Here is a 17,150-nt window from a genome sequence, read left to right as displayed (position 1 = left end):
TTTTGCTTCCGTTCACTCCCTCACAGTGTGACTGACAAATCTTTGTAGCTGCATTTATCAATGGTGGGACATGTCTGATGAGATTATTAACTCATAATTCTGAAACATGTTTTTTTTTCCCTCATGTGGTTGCAGCATGGATGTGTGTTACACCAGAGCCAGTCTCTGGTTACACTTTCGTACATTCCGCTTGGTGAACACGTGACACGGCTGATTATTACGTAATCAGCCGTGTCAGCGTGAGAGGATTCGTCCGATATGACGTAGAGCTGGAGGCGTTGGCTTGGCTGTCGGCGAAGTGACAGAGTCCGAGAAGAAGACACTTCAAGATCATCTCCGCGGAAAACTCGTAGTTTACAGAGTAAACAGTAGTTTTAAACTTATCCTACCTCTCGTTTCTATTTGTCCTTCTCTTCAGCTATTACCCTCAACCCGTCGAAATGATCAAAAACGGTCACCACGCCTCGGACGAGCAGCAGGACGAAGCCGGTAAGCCGGGTTCTTCAGTACACAGCCCGGAGAAAAGAAAGCGCGTCGTCCGGTTGTGGTGTGACGGCTGGTGAGTCTCCATACCCGCTCCTGACTGACCCACAGACGTTTATTACACATGTATGTCCCACAGTCCGTGTCTCATGGAGGCGTTCACGTGTGTTGGTTGTACCAGGAACTATTGGTGGGGTTAGCATGCTAACACTAGCTAGCGAGCTACTTACATTAGCAGTTTTGTTACTAAGCAACCGTTTAACATGTTCATTATCCATATCTTATCGGTCGTTGGTATTAGCTAACATTACTTTGTCTCACATGCCTTCTTATTTTCCCATGTTATAACTCTTCTCGTTTTCTATCTGTGCTAGCAGCCCAACCCAAATTAACTGGAGCCCCTGAAGGCAACACAGTTTACTGTCTAGCCTCAGTTCATAAACCAAAACAAAATGTGAAGTACTGTTCTGTTACACCTGCTCCTGCCACACCTACTGACCAGTGGTTAAAGGAGCAGGCCGCGGGGTGAACTGGGGACAAGGCTCTTTCCGCTCATAAAAACGCAGTCCTGCTCTATTTAGTATTTGTTTATCTGTTTGTGCATCTGTAACCACACAGCACAGACACCATGGTGGTTATTTATAGGAGAGGAAGGACCCAGAGGAGAACCTGTGGACGTTTTCTCTCTACACAGATGTTTTCTTAATTTTATTCATAGGAAACATCTGACCTGATTAATATGCATTAATTAAGGAAATAAATGAGATGACCACCGCACTCTACTTTTTCTACAGGTGTCCCTTATCCCTTATAGGCCGGGAGCCAGGTCCACCCCTCAGGATGTTTTTTGCTACCTTTTTTTCACTATTATTTCTTGTTATCCCATACATTGGGCCATCACAAGTTGATAACCTCCACCCCCAGCAAGGATCCGTTTGGCCCCAGGGGCCAAAAAACCCCCTTTTTGGGAAAAGCTTCTGGAGAAATGATGTAATGGCATATATTAGGGTACTGCAACTGCATACATGGTCAGATAACTCTGAAATTGTGCATGGTGTATCCTGACACATAGGGGAAACTATCAGAATAATATTCTGGGGCTTACTGCCTTCCTATTTTCAAATATCACCCTCAGTTTATCCCAAAAGACAAAAAAATGTGTTTCCGCCTGACAAATTGTCATCAAATGTGATCACTTTAAAGCATTTATTATACATATCACTGCCTAAGATGGATATGAAAAACTTCCCACATTTGTAAGCTTCAATTTAAGCCCAAGATGACCTTTCTATCTAGAAGATTACACCTGCTATGACCAAAGTCTTCCAGTGTCCTACCTCAAAATCAGAGAAAACGGAACTTTCAGCATTAGCATTCCAAATGGGATTAAGCATGATTTCTTGTACATAAACTGTATCTTAAACAAGATTGGAGGCTTTAGTTATAGGCTACTACTATACTATCTGAAGTTAATTACATGAAAAGTGAATAATGTTACACCCCCAGGTGGACCAGGGTATCAGGGTACAATATAAAAATAAATGCTAACCGATTTACACACACCAACACACTTACCAACCGACACACTTTAACCAACCAACTAGTCTATGGGCCAGACCAGATTTTGGTACCACTCAGAGTGGCAAAATCTAGTAACATTTTTTGAAAAGGTACATGTCCTTAGATGATATTTTGGTATGATAATCCATCCTAAGTGGTAGCTTTATGACAGTTATCAGCTCATAAAGTTATCAACCCCCTGCAATAAATAGGCCTCTAAACGCAGGGGGCATATCTTGTTTTGTGCTCATTTTCAGACCTTTACTCATATGTTATGAGGGCATGTTTGGTAGAATTTTAAAGTGTACAATCCCAGCTTTCATTAAGACCTAGTTTTGGGCCTATCTATAAAAAATATAAAGGTCACACATGGTCAAAGGTCAATCTATCTCAACAACTATTTTCCCACTATTTTCGCCTAAACTGTAGTCTTTTTTATAGCACTGTGAAATGTAAGAACAGCACTGACACAAATAACAAAAACTGAAATACTCACAGGACTGTAACAATTCAGGAAATGTATAATCTTCCCATAATTTCCTACTATGAGGGATGATTATGGGTCTTAAAGTGGAACACGGGCCCAGGCGAGAATTGTCAATAAATGCTTATTCCTCTGTATTTCTCAAAGAGTTTTAAAGTTTTCTATATATCTTTGCCCTAATTATCACCATCATCATGATTATAGTCCAGAGTTAAGGCAATTTATTCATCCTCCTCCATCCTCTGATTTGTGCATGTTTGCGTATTTCTGCATCTACTCCTCCCAATATTTTGCACGTTCTGGCAGGAACGCCATATTCATTAAGGCAAACACGGTAAATGGATTGCACGTGCAATTTTGACCGTTTGAGAGATGCAATCCTCGGTGCGCCCGGTTAGTAGATCAGCTTCAGCATGTGTTTGCATGTACAATCAAGTTTGCATGCACAAACATGTTTTTATACACACAAACCTTTAGTAGATCCGGCCCATAATCAGAAGTTAGTGCTTATATAGTAGTTCTGTACACTGAACATAGGAGTGGTTAAGAGCTTTTCACAGTGATTGACCACAAGTCATTGACCATTGGGGGGGCACACAGGGTGGCCAATCAGGTTTTAGGGGGGGGGCAGGTGCCCCTCCATGCCACCATGGCAGACCCGCCCCTGGGTGAGGCAGGAGAAGTCTGGAAGCCTACAGGTCTTTGTATGTGGTTGAAGGGTCTGATGTTGCTGAGTCAAGGCCAAATTTACCCCCAGGGGACAGTAAAGTATATATCTACAGTATATAATAATAATTTTATTTGTAGAGCACCTTTCAAAACAAAGTTACAAGGTGCTTATATGCAGTATCTATCTAACTATCTATCTATCAACCAGGAGTTGTTGAAAGTCAACCAGTGTGGTTGTGTTGGTCACTGTAGCATGTACAGCAACTCCCAAGCTGATCCCACAAGAGTTCAATTGGGTTGAGGTCTGGACCAGTCATACCTGTGAGTGACACACACATGGCAACACTTTGAGCTCAGTACAAGAGTGAATACCCACAGGAGGATATTGCAGGGGATTTTGGCATTTTTGGGGGGCGCTACCCACTCATCCTGACATCCCAACTCTTCTTAAAGAAATGAAAACCTCAACCTGCGTGCTTGATCCCATTCCATCTAGCTTCTGTCTCCCCATCATTGCTCCTCTCATCACTTCAATTATCAACACCTCCCTCACCTCGGGCTTTGTCCCTCCTTCAATGAAGCTGTTGTCACCCCCATCTTGAAGAAACCTGGCCTCAGTCCCAACATCAACGTCAATTTCAAACCTTCCATTTTTCTCTAAAATACTTGAACATGTCATTTATGCACAACTGAAAGCCCATCTCAGCTAACAACCTATTTGAACCATTTCAATTCCATAGACTAACCCTAACCCTAACATACAGGCAGCTCTTAAATCACCAATGACATCCTCCTCGCCTCAGACTCCGACCACCTCACCATCCTCATCCTTCTCGACCTCACCGCAGCATTCGACACCATCAGTCACTCCATCCTCCTCTCCTGTCTTTCCTCCACCCTAAACATCACTGGAACTGCACTCTCTTGAATTCAGTCATATCTGCTCCTCCACTGTCCCCCTGTCCCAAGGTGTCCCCCAGAGTTCAGGGTTTGGTCCCCTCCTCTTCATCCTGTACTAACATCATCCATCGTCAAGGTCTCCAGTTTCACCGTTGCGCCAATGACATCCAGCTTTACAAAATCCATCACTACCAGCCACACCACTCTCATCTCCTGCCTCAACAATATTAAATCATGGATGCAACACAACTTTCTGAAACTTAACTATGACAAATCAGATATTCTTCATTGATCCCAAATCTCTCACAAAATCCACGGACAACTTCACCCTTTCCATTGACAACATCTCCCTAACTCCCTTCCTCTCACATCCCGTTGGAATTTCCTTTGACAGCACCCTCTCCAATGATCGTTACATCACCCAGATAGTCCAGACTGCCTTCTTTCACTTAAAAAACATTGCCTGATTTCGTCCCTCCCTTCGTCCTAACCCTCTCTGCTGCTGAAACCTTTATACGCCTTCGTCACCACCAGACTTGATTACTGCAACAGCATCTTTTATGGCCTCTCATCCAGAACCCTCAATAAACTCCAGTATATCCAGAATTCTGCTGCCTACCTGCTCACTCATACTTGTCCCCATGACCACATCACCCCCGTCCTCCAAAACCTTCACTGGCATCCTGTTTCTTACCGTATACAGTTTAAAATCCTTCTTCTCACATTTAAAGCACTCCATAACCTGACTTCCTCCTACCTCACTGACCTCCTCGACCCCCACCCTCCTAACCGCTGCCTCCACTCCTTCGATGCCAACATCCTGTACTACCCCCCATGACCAAGCAACAGGGCCGCTGCCCCCTCCCTCTGGAACTCTCTCCCCAAATCCATCTGCAACTGCACCGACCTGTCCACCTCTAAGACCCTTATCAAAGTCTTTGAAGCGCTCAAAGCACTTTTACACAGTAACGGTGGTGGTAAGCTACAATTGTAGCCACAGCTGTCCTGGGGCAGACTGACAGATGTGTGGCTGCCAATGTGCACCAAACAGCCCCCCTGACCACCACCAAACATTCATACACATCACACGAGGCAAGGTGGATAAGATATCTACGTTACGACAGCGGGTGGGATGGGGCGGGATTCGAACCTCTGGTTATTGGACGACCCACTCTACCTCCTTAGCCACTGTCATCCCAATATTAAATATAATTTAAAATATTAATATAAAATACAACACCAGCTGTATGTGAAATGATTGACTGAAATAACATTTTAAATTTTTTTTTGAGTTGTTTATATTTAGACATGCTTGTGTCAGAAACTTTGGTCTTGTTTTTGTACTGTGCGTACTGCATAGCTATATGTTATTAATTGAAAACCCCAATAAAAAGAGGAGGCCACAGACTATGAAGGAGAATGTGAGAGCCAAGAAAGAGTTATAGAGAGTTTATATTCTATTCTGTTACATTGTAATAAGGCTTTTCTCAAGTTAACATGTCTTATATTTGTGGTGCTGAAAAGATGAAACAGCAGCTGTAGGGTGGGCAGAGCATTCCATGCCAGTAACCACTGGCGGTAATTCTTAAAAATGGCTGCCACAGTCATCAGAATTAAAATTTGCAGTGGCCCAATATCCACATTCATCAAACATATATTCAGCAATCATATCACCAAATTTGATGCTTTTATCACAAAATGAACAATTGTCAAGCTATGTCGTCCCACTATAAGGTTAATTGAGCCACCTAGAAAGTATGAACAAAGTTAGCTAAGCAAATAAATTACATCATACTGTATCTGATCAAGGCAATCCCAATATGTATTGAAAACAGATATATGTCTAGAAAGGCTATTTATAACTAATTTATCAATTATTATTTGAAGAGCTAGGATGCTCAAACCTACAAAGCCACATATTTTGGACTGATGATGATGATGATTAGGGTAAAGATGTAAAAAGAGTGCATAAAAATGTGCAAACTGCAAACATGCACAAATCAGAGGATGGAGGAGGATGAATAAACTGCCTTAACTCTGGACTATAATCATGATGATGGTGATAATTAGGGCAAAGATATATAGAAAACTTTAAAACTCTTTGAGAAATACAGAGGAATAAGCATTTATTGACAATTCTCGCCTGGGCCCGTGTTCCACTTTAAGACCCATAATCATCCCTCATAGTAGGAAATTATGGGAAGATTATACATTTCCTGAATTGTTACAGTCCTGTGAGTATTTCAGTTTTTGTTATTTGTGTCAGTGCTGTTCTTACATTTCACAGTGCTATAAAAAAGACTACAGTTTAGGCGAAAATAGTGGAAAAATAGTTGTTGAGATAGATTGACCTTTGACCATGTGTGACCTTTATATTTTTTATAGATAGGCCCAAAACTAGGTCTTAATGAAAGCTGGGATTGTACACTTTAAAATTCTACCAAACATGCCCTCATAACATATGAGTAAAGGTCTGAAAATGAGCACAAAACAAGATATGCCCCCTGCGTTTAGAGGCCTATTTATTGCAGGGGGTTGATAACTTTATGAGCTGATAACTGTCATAAAGCTACCACTTAGGATGGGTTATCATACCAAAATATCATCTATGGACATGTACCTTTTCAAAAAATGTTACTAGATTTTGCCACTCTGAGTGGTACCAAAATCTGGTCTGGCCCATAGACTAGTTGGTTGGTTAAAGTGTGTCGGTTGGTAAGTGTGTTGGTGTGTGTAAATCGGTTAGCATTTATTTTTATATTGTACCCTGATACCCTGGTCCACCTGGGGGTGTAACATTATTCACTTTTCATGTAATTAACTTCAGATAGTAAAGTAGTAGCCTATAACTAAAGCCTCCAATCTTGTTTAAGATACAGTACAAGAAATCATGCTTAATCCCATTTGGAATGCTAATGCTGAAAGTTCCGTTTTCTCTGATTTTGAGGTAGGACACTGGAAGACTTTGGTCATAGCAGGTGTAATCTTCTAGATAGAAAGGTCATCTTGGGCTTAAATTGAAGCTTACAAATGTGGGAAGTTTTTCATATCCATCTTAGGCAGTGATATGTATAATAAATGCTTAAAAGTGATCACATTTGATGACAATTTGTCAGGCGGAAACACATTTTTTTGTCTTTTGGGATAAACTGAGGATGATATTTGAAAATAGGAAGGCAGTAAGCCCCAGAATATTATTCTGATAGTTTCCCCTATGTGTCAGGATACACCATGCACAATTTCAGAGTTATCTGACCATGTATGCAGTTGCAGTACCCTAATATATGCCATTACATCATTTCGCCAGAAGCTTTTCCCAAAAAGGGGTTTTTTTGGCCCCTGGGGCCAAACGGATCCTTGCTGGGGGTGGAGGTTATCAACTTGTGATGGCCCAATGTATGGGATAACAAGAAATAATAGTGAAAAAAAGGTAGCAAAAAACATCCTGAGGGGTGGACCTGGCTCCCGGCCTATTAGTCCTTTCTCTTATGTGATCCTTGCCTTTAGTTCCACCAGTGTTGTTTTGGGTAAACCATTGACAGTGTTTATACTGTAGTGTAGTATACCTGATGGGTGGGGTAATGCTGAGTGCTTTAAAATTATCTAGTGGTTACTCAAGGGCATTAAATTGTTTTCTCTCTGTGTGCCGTGCTGACATTGACACCCACAAGGTTGTGACTAATTCATGCCAACACTTTGGCCCGAAAGGCATATCTTCTTGTTGTTATTTTAAACTTGGCTGTCACACCATTGTACTCTGAAGGAAATGCCATGTTCCTCACCTCACACAATTCAGATGCAGTTGTAGACACAACTAATATGCAAGGTTTGAATTCTCCTCGGGACAGACAGCACTGCATATCCGAGTGGCCAGTTTACTGATTGCTAGTTTGACATAGCCTGTCTCATGTGGTGGTTATAAATAACTAACATAGTGAACATGTTGTCCAGTGTGATGTAAAAGCAACATGGTGCAATGGACAGGGGTTCTCTTTTGGGGAGAGACACTGAGACACAGCACATATTTAATGGAGGAGACAGATGAAATGTAAGACTATTTCTATGGAGCAGTAAGTAATTTACCAGATATTGGGTTGTGGTCCAGGACATATTCCCGGAGCATCAGCAAAAATATTGTTTTGATAAGAAACCGTACTTCCTTCCTGAGCCAGGAAGAATTAGGCTGCATGACACACTTCATCAGTTACTGCCTTTCATTAACAAGGCTGCTGGTGGTGCCTCCAGAGGACAATGTGTATTCATCTAAATTGATCACTCTCATAGAACTAATTTTACAAATATAAATATGCATGTGGACTGTAAAAAAAAACAACATAAAAATAGTTTAGTTGACTGGCAGATGCATAATGTCAAGAGGGAATTATTCAAAAAGGCACAGTGTATTAAAACTGTCAAAGTTGCCGTGCACTAATAATAATAATAATAATAATGACACAGTAACCATTGAGCTGCATGTACATCACTCTTAACAAAACAGATTTACACCAAGGAGCGTTTCCTACCTGCTCCTAACCAGGCCAGGTGAGGGAGGTTGGAGGATTACTGCTAAGGAAATTGAGACTAGCAGCTTGTGCTAATGTCATTATACTGGAGTACAGTAACAGATGGGGTGTTTTTTTTACTAAAGCAATAAGATCTATTGAAAACAAGGTGCAGAAGTGTTAACAGAGTGGTGTAGTAATAGGCGTTGATGTCAGAGTGACTAGTTGGAGTTTCTGGACCTACTGGGAAAAAGCAGGATTAAAGCATCAAGTTACTAAGTTCCTCCTTCGAAAACTCTATCAGATCAATAAAAAAGCAATATTTTTTATCACGAGCAATCAGTATGAGGTTTCACATGCAGAAGATGTAACTTGTCTAGTATTTAGTTATTTGAGATCTCTTAGATTAGCACAAATATTAATGTGTTATATGAGCCCCCTCTTGCTAGTAAATTATTGAAGGCAGCTTTTTGTGCAGCCACAGCTCTTAACCACCAGCAGCTCTCGTGAATCTGCTCAGTGTGTGTTGTGTTGTTAGACTGTCTGTATGACTGTGATGTGTGAATGCTTCCTAAATGTGAAACAACGAGGTGCTGAATTCACAACACATTTTCATTAACTAAGCAACGGTAGAAATAACACTTATTTTTTCTTTTGGTATTAGATCAGACAAGTGTCTTATTATATTGCAATAACAGCGCAGAACCAAATGCTTACCTCCATTTAAAAACAGACAAGTCAACACAAACCCACTGACCGTAGAAGTTACTGAATAGCAGAAAGCAAATAAACATGAGCATTACCTTTCTCCCAGTAACCTTTATCGTTCTCCAGTCTGTGTTGTGGGTTATAAACTCCATGCTTTAGATTGTGTGTTTTACAGCAGAGACCCCACCCTGGTTACCACTGTGCAAAGGGGAAAAGTAATAATATTATCACCTGAGTACTGTTTTGACTGAGCACATGAAGTATATATTGTTCTGCATGCTGATGATGTTGTCATCTCTTTATCTGTGTCCACAGTTATGACATGGTACACTATGGACACTCCAACCAGCTACGACAGGCCAAAGCCATGGGAGATTACCTCATAGTTGGAGTGCACACAGATGGTACACACACCCTGATATAGATATCCTGTGATTTTTTTTTTTTAATTTTGACTAGTGTGAACAAGTCCTCACAATCAAGTTTATTTTGCCAATACTACAGCAACAGTCTTTTTTCACTCTTTTCACTTACTGATGGCAAAACCTTCATTTTTCAATACATTACTCAGGCAACTCTAATGTTCACATGTCTTTATTATAATGCATAGAAGGACATGGGTGTAAATGATATTAAGGATCCCAGATTTTTGCAGCTTGTACTGAGATACTTTTTTGTCATTAGTTTGGGCTGGATGAGTAAAAAGTAACAAGTAATTCCTTCCTTCTCCTTCTCAAAGCTGAGATTTCCAAACACAAGGGTCCTCCAGTCTTCACTCAGGCAGAACGCTACAAGATGGTACGAGCTATCAAGTGGGTGGATGAGATAGTCGAAGGAGCACCTTACGTAACCACCCTGGAGACTCTGGACAAATTCAACTGTGATTTCTGTGTGCACGGAGGTGAGTCAGATGAGACGTGCTTCAGTCTCACGTTTTAACACGTCCTGTCATGAATTATCGCTGAAGAGTCTTCTCAGGGATGTGATCAGGCTTCTGAATGTGATGAGGGTCCTTTGTCGATGTGGTTGTTTACCAGATGACATCACGCTGACGGTAGATGGTAAAGACACGTATGCAGAGGTGAAACGTGAAGGCCGTTATCGGGAATGTAGGCGCACGCAGGGGGTCTCCACCACCGACCTGGTGGGACGTATGCTTCTCATGACCAAAGCCCATCACAGCAACATGGTGAGTTTAGGTGTCCGTGTTGTAAAGTCTGGACAAAATGTGTGTGTTTTTTTTTGTTATTGATGTAAACTATTCCACTCTGACCATCTCTGCAGGACAACCCAGATTACCAGCAACATACCGACAACTTTGGAAAGGTACGTGCCATTGCCTTTTATGTTACTACAACCCTTTCATGTCAGTCATTTGTCATATTTATAAACCATATCATTCATTACAGTGGCATGCAAAAGTGAACAGTGAACAGTTAAAGCAGAAGTAAGCGATCCGGTCGTTTTGGCTAACTTCTTGTCAGCCGATGGAGTTAGCTGTCCCCGCCCTCGTCCCTACGTCACCACATTCACGCGCATCCCTTGGCTGCACACACAGAGAGGACCGCCCCTTTATGCCGTTCTCTCTCCTCATTGGATAAAGGTTGTAGGATACAAGGAAAGTTTTCTCCTCGGCTTACAGCAGAGCAGAGTGACTGACAGACCCGTGTTTCAGACCAAACACTCTATATAAGTGATTGCTGTCGGAAGATATAACTATTTAAGACTTATATTAACACAAATATATTCTGCTTACTTCTGCTTTAAGCAAGTGGAAAATGATTAAATGATCCCCTTTGGAAACTATCACAGCGTGTACATAGTAAATATCTTGTCTGATAGCTTGGTCAAAGTTATCTGAGAGCTCAAGTCTCCTGGTTTCCCATTGTTTTGCAGGCTGCTGCTTTGTTTCCCTTTTTTACTCTAGAATTGTAGAAAACAAAAACAATACACTAATATTGCTTAAAATATTGCAAAAGAGAGTTTCATATTTAACTTTATGCCTTTTGGAGATCATTTCATCTTCCACTTGCTGAACTGTTCACACTAACAGAAATTTTGACCAGAGGTGCCCAAACTTTTGCATGCCACTGCATACTGTACATATATCCATGTTATTATTTAATACTCATATTTTCCATGTCTGTTACTTTTCCACATTCCTCCAATGATAGGACAGAGTCAGTCTTAATTTACTGCTGTATCTGTTGTTGCGTTCAAGGGTCCTAAAGGCCACAGTCCATGGACAGGAGTGTCTCAGTTCCTCCAGACGTCCCAGAAGATCATCCAGTTTGCCTCAGGGACGGAGCCACAGCCTGGAGACACCATCATCTATGTGGCTGGAGCATTTGACCTCTTCCGTATCCTTAGCATGTGGAGATGATCAGTACTGAGTCAGGAACCCTGGGTAATGAGAGATTTCTGCAATAAATGTTGTAGTTGTTGCCTTGACCGCAATTAACCCACAGACATCGGCCACGTTGACTTCCTAGAGATGGTTTATAAACAGGCAGAGAGGCCTTACGTCATCGTAGGTCTGCACTTTGATCAGGTACGCCTAACAACACACACACATATCAACAAACACTCATAAAAAGGGGGATAAAGCCACTCCTTCCTGCTGCGTCAGTAGTTTTTATAGAGAAACATTCAAAGCAAGTTAAAGCAGGAGTTTCTCAGACGTCATGGTTAGAAAGGGAAGATGGCCCTCTTTATCTGTTTGCAGTTTTGGAGTTGTAGGATTGTAAACCTACGCCACTATCAAACATGTGTGTTCTGTGCTACAGTTTCAAATACACATCAAAAAGGTACAAATGTAAACACAGTCACATTTATCTCTCTTCAGGAAGTGAATCGGTACAAGGGGAAGAACTATCCCATCATGAACATCCACGAGAGAACACTGAGTGTCTTGGCCTGTCGGGTGAGCTCACACACACACACACACACACACACTGACTGGAAAAATGTTCAGCACAGCAGTGTGTGTTTCTTCCCTTCATACTCCCAGTGCTGCAGGCTGAACTTGGCTCTGTGCCACTCATTCCTGCTGGTCAGCTATCACTCTGGAACAATGGGTCTCTGTGCCCCCTTCTGCACTGTGTGTGTTCATGCTGAAGTTAAAATAACTTAGGAGAGTGTTACACGAACCAAACATGTTACATAATCTTCAAAACTACTAAACTGCCTCACTCTGTCATCATTTTTATTCAGTGCTTGGTCATGAGTTTACTCAATGAGCGAAAAAAAACAAAAAAACACCTTCACCTTTTAGCTCTGTTGTACTTCAAATACGCTCTTTAGTTAAACATTGCACTGACCCATGAGGTACCTGCTTGAAAAGTTTGACAACAGTTTAGTAACTGAAAAGCAAAATGAACATCATGAATTTGTTCTTTCTCTCACTATTGTCCTGTGTGTCTAGTATGTGTCAGAGGTGGTGATCGGTGCACCCTACGCAGTGGGCAAAGACCTGCTGGATCACTTCAAGGTGAGCTGGTTTTCTGTCAGTTTATGTTGTTTTATTCAGTGTATTTATAGTTTTATTTTACCAGGATAGTCTCATGACATTAAGAAAGTAAAGCCTGCGTTTACATGAAGAAGAATCACGAAGAAAGGGGGGAAACATTCACACATGAAAGCTAGACTTTACAATAAAAAAAACAACTGCATTTGCCCATTTCAGTCTTTATATTCAGCCCTCATTCGATTCTATGTGATAATTTTGCAGTACATCACTTTAGATTTGGAAATAACTGTGATTACCTCAAAGTTTTCAGAGTGAATTTTCTATGTTCAATACTGAAGACAGTGGCGCCTCCCTGTGGACGGTTGTAATATCAGATGAAACAAACCACTTCACAGCCTTTTCTTCAAATATTGCGATGGACAGTTTGAAGAGTCTCGGATAAATCAGTAACATTAGCCACACACACCTAATTATCCAGGTAAACAATGTGTGACTATAAATAAAAAGTGAAGTTGACCTCAGCAACACTGAGGGGCGGTAATACCAGTTATGCAAAGTGTCAGTACAGTTATTCTTCACTTATCCCACCGTGAATCCTCATGTAGACACACAGGCATGTACATGCAGGAGGAGGGATGTAATTAACGTCTGTCTGTGTGTGGTCATGGTTGATTCAACAAGGTGTGTTTGTGTGACTGTGCAGGTGGATCTGGTGTGCCACGGTAAGACGGAGGTGTTTCCTGACAAGGATGCGTCAGACCCCTACGCTGTGAGTATAGGGTCCACTACTCTCTGATCAAAGTGCAGCAGCACATATGACTCTTCTACATCTATATGTTATAGGTCTTATATTTGAGATTGTTTAAAGGGCAACATATGCTGGTGGCCAGAATGTGTGATGCAGTTTAAAAAAATGATTAACCTAATAATTCAAAACAAATATGTGAATACTAAGAGATTGATTTTAAATAAAAAATAAATAAATAAAAATTTAAATAATTTTTCAGTGTCAACCTCAAGTGAAGTATTTTTGGTCCACTGGTCCATTATCATCTTACATAAGTCATCCATTTCTTATCAGGCCGAGAAGAGTAATATCTAAGGATTTGAGATTTGAGGTCAAATTAATTTGAGTTTAAGACTGAAATTATACTAAAATGATGTTATTTTGAACTTTGAGAGGAAGATGTAATCAAAGACAATGATGTAATCAAAGAAAATTCAAGTGTTTTCAGTGGTAGAGTACAAGTAAAAATCTGACCAATAAGGAGAGATGAATCTTCAATAGGGATGCACCAATTCATGCCACACCATCTCCCGCACGTGCCTGAAATGATCGGTATTGGTCATGGATCATCCGATCACTCTCATAGGCGATAGTATCAGTAGCAAGAAGCAAGAAACGTGAACCTCGTCTTCAATGGTTCAAGAGAAGCAAACGTGTCTTTGCTTAGTTTGTAAATAACCATTTGTGTGTGTTCTGCTTTCAGGAGCCAAAGAAGAGAGGGATATTCAGGACCATCGACAGTGGGAACAATCTCACCACTGATGACATCGTCCAGAGAATCATTGAAAACAGGTCAGGGTCTCCCCGTTCTTAAATTACTTTCCACCTCCTCATCATCTTCATCTATATTTAAAGGTATTATGTAGGAATTCCCCCCACCTAGCGGTGCGGTTGCATATCGGAACGTATTATTGATGTTGCATTCACCTGAAATTGGGCAGACGTCAGACAGACAACAGACGCTGCATGTAACAGGATAAACAAGCCTCTATGTAAACAAGTGGTCCGCCAGCACGAGGTAAAACAATACAGGCGTGACAATATGTTGTCATGGTGATGTTGTATTGTTTACCTGAACCACGTTTTACCGTCTTTCTCTCGTGGAGTAAAATGACATCCGGTTGGTTTGCCGACGGCCGTCTGCCTGACTGCACCTGAATGCAACATCAGTGCCTCCGTCCTTCCTCACACTACACAGTGGTGACAGTTTTAACAGGCGCTACCTGGAAAACTTTCTCCCCGAGCCGACAGCTCTGGTGTGTTTCTATGGTTACCTACGGTCACGCTGCCACTGAACGTAAAAAATGGCGATGCAACATGGCCGCCTCGGTTTCGGTGCGACGCCCACTTATGTATTTGTAACGACTTGTAACAACTCATTCTAAGGTATGAGAAAGCTTTCATTTGTATGCGGGTGTGATTCCACTTCAGTGAAATACGTATTTATGAAAGCAATATTTGATTTTTGATAATAAAAAGCCAAATAAGTTACATACTGGGGCTTTAAATCTGTTATGTCTTTTCTCTGCCTTTATTGATCAATGGCTCATGTTTTTTGCTCACAGGCTGCAGTTTGAGGCCAGAAACCAAAAGAAGGAGGCCAAGGAGATGGCGGTGATCGAAGCAATGAAGAAGAGAGACCAGCAGGAGCAGAGTGAAGCTGCAGCCCAGACTGCTCACTAGTGAGACCTCTGGACTGGTTGTGTGTCTGATCTACTCCTGGTACTAAGCTTTAAAGAGGGTGGGCTCAACTGACCCAGACTGACGTTGTTCTAAACCAGGCCTGGGTATCGGGTGAAACAACCACAGGGGGCCAGTCGGTCTCTATTAGTCCACTGGGTGCAGAATTCTCTTTCTAATATTTAGCAAAGCGGCGCGTCCCACCCGCTGCTGAGTTAGCTTCTCTCAGTTCTCTTACATATGAATTATACCAGCCTAAATGGGAGTAGATTAGATCTGCCTTGACAAGAACACAAAAAAAAATCCAAACACCTAACACATACTATGATTTTTTTAACCAACAAAATCCCTCCACAGAGAATTTTATTTTTAACTTCTTTCGTGTTGCATCCATGAATTCACACACTACGTGTACCTGTATAGGTGTTAAAATTGTATGTTAAGTTTGTAATTATCCATAACTTATTGACATAATGTAAACATCATTATCAGTTATGTATTTAGATTTTAAACCAAATTAGTTTTTAATGATCAGGTAGCAGTAAGGTAGAAAGTTTTTAATACTTTTAGAAAATTATTAATTTTAATCTTTGTGTTTTTGTCCTGCCTCAAAAAAACATAATTTCTACGTCAAATCATCTGTGAAGTAGTCTTTTAATTTTAACTGTGGATTTTATCTACCTGAATTTGCACCAAGTGTGTGTGTGAGTGTGTGTGAGTGTGTGAGAGAGAGAGTGAGTGTGAGTTGAGTGAGGTCAGTGACTGAGTGTTTGTGCTGTACATGACAGTAGTGCCTCATTCCCAGAGCTAAAATGAATGTCTGAATATCAAAACGTCTGAACTACTGCAGTGTCTCGACAACTGAGGCTGAAGTTGTTGAGTCTTCACGTTTACACTCAAGAGAATAAACTAGAACGTCCTCTTCTCCTTTTTCATGAGACAATCCAATAACTTTAAGATTTGGGACCCGGTGTCACTGTCAGACTTGAAGGTTACCGTCGAGTGCTTTTCCTGTCATTACATGCGGCACATTACTTGGATGTGAACTGTCAATGTGTGTGTGTTGGTTGGACGGTGAGATGGTGGCAACCTGAGAAATAACTAAGTTTCTAAATATTAAAACAGTGGAAATTTTCACAATCTTTCAATCTCTGTATTGTAGTGTGTACATTTCCCTTTATTAAATAAATTGGTAAAATACAGTAAAGCCTGGTCTGATGTGTGTTTTACAGCAGGAGCATGGTGCGTGCAGTCTGATGACAGAGATCTTTGTTGGATCAGCACAAAGTCACGCTTCGCTGAGTCAGTGAAATGAGGCCACAGCCACTCAGAAACCGCTAAGTCCGACTGCTCCTGTCCCATTCACACTGATCTCGTATTTGAACAAAAACTGCAAACCGTCACCTCATTACCAGCACAAAGAGTCTTTAATCCACCGACCCGAGCACCACGGAGGAGCTTCTGCACCAAGGATCCTGTCACTTATCTGAGGGGCACAGCAGTCCACAGTGTTAGACGCCCACTCGCTCACTCGCACTCTCCACATTTAATTGGTCTACTTGGTCGATCATGTTTTGTTTTTCACCGCTATGATTTTCAGTGGCCCAAATAATGACGGTAAACATTTATTTTGCTCAGGGCCTTTTGCTCAAAGCTGCAGCAGCTGGAAAAACTGTAAAGGCTTAAGGTTTTTCTTGTGAAGAAATTCTAAGTTCAACACATTTGACAAAAATGGCCGCACTAATGAAATTGACCATAGTACAGTACCACCGTGGTTGGATAAAAGCTCACCAGAGGAGAACAGAAAAAAAAATCTTTTGAATAATCTGTGCTGTATTTAAATTTCATTTAGTTAGATAAAACTCATACCTCCTCGGATCTCTCGATTAGTACTAATCGTTTATTTTT

General features: G+C 41.2%; 1 protein-coding gene across 1 annotated transcript; it reads left to right on the top strand.

The window, feature by feature from the left end:
* The first annotated feature begins 271 nt into the window (after positions 1-271).
* On the top strand, positions 272-16,449 carry pcyt2 (phosphate cytidylyltransferase 2, ethanolamine). The gene is made up of 12 exons (XM_085784311.1): positions 272-559; positions 9,622-9,710; positions 10,046-10,207; positions 10,344-10,495; positions 10,591-10,632; positions 11,528-11,666; positions 11,775-11,857; positions 12,152-12,229; positions 12,731-12,796; positions 13,479-13,544; positions 14,266-14,354; positions 15,128-16,449. Exons 1-12 carry the CDS (start codon positions 441-443, stop codon positions 15,243-15,245), a joined length of 1,203 nt encoding a protein of 400 aa, XP_085640437.1. The 5' UTR covers positions 272-440; the 3' UTR covers positions 15,246-16,449.
* Positions 16,450-17,150: the final 701 nt, after the last annotated feature.

This window comes from Trachurus japonicus, chromosome 1 (genome assembly GCF_045865225.1).
Source record: "Trachurus japonicus isolate A0001 chromosome 1, Traja_1.0".
Lineage (NCBI taxonomy): Eukaryota > Metazoa > Chordata > Actinopteri > Carangiformes > Carangidae > Trachurus > Trachurus japonicus.
This window is presented reverse-complemented; position numbering and strand designations above follow the sequence as displayed.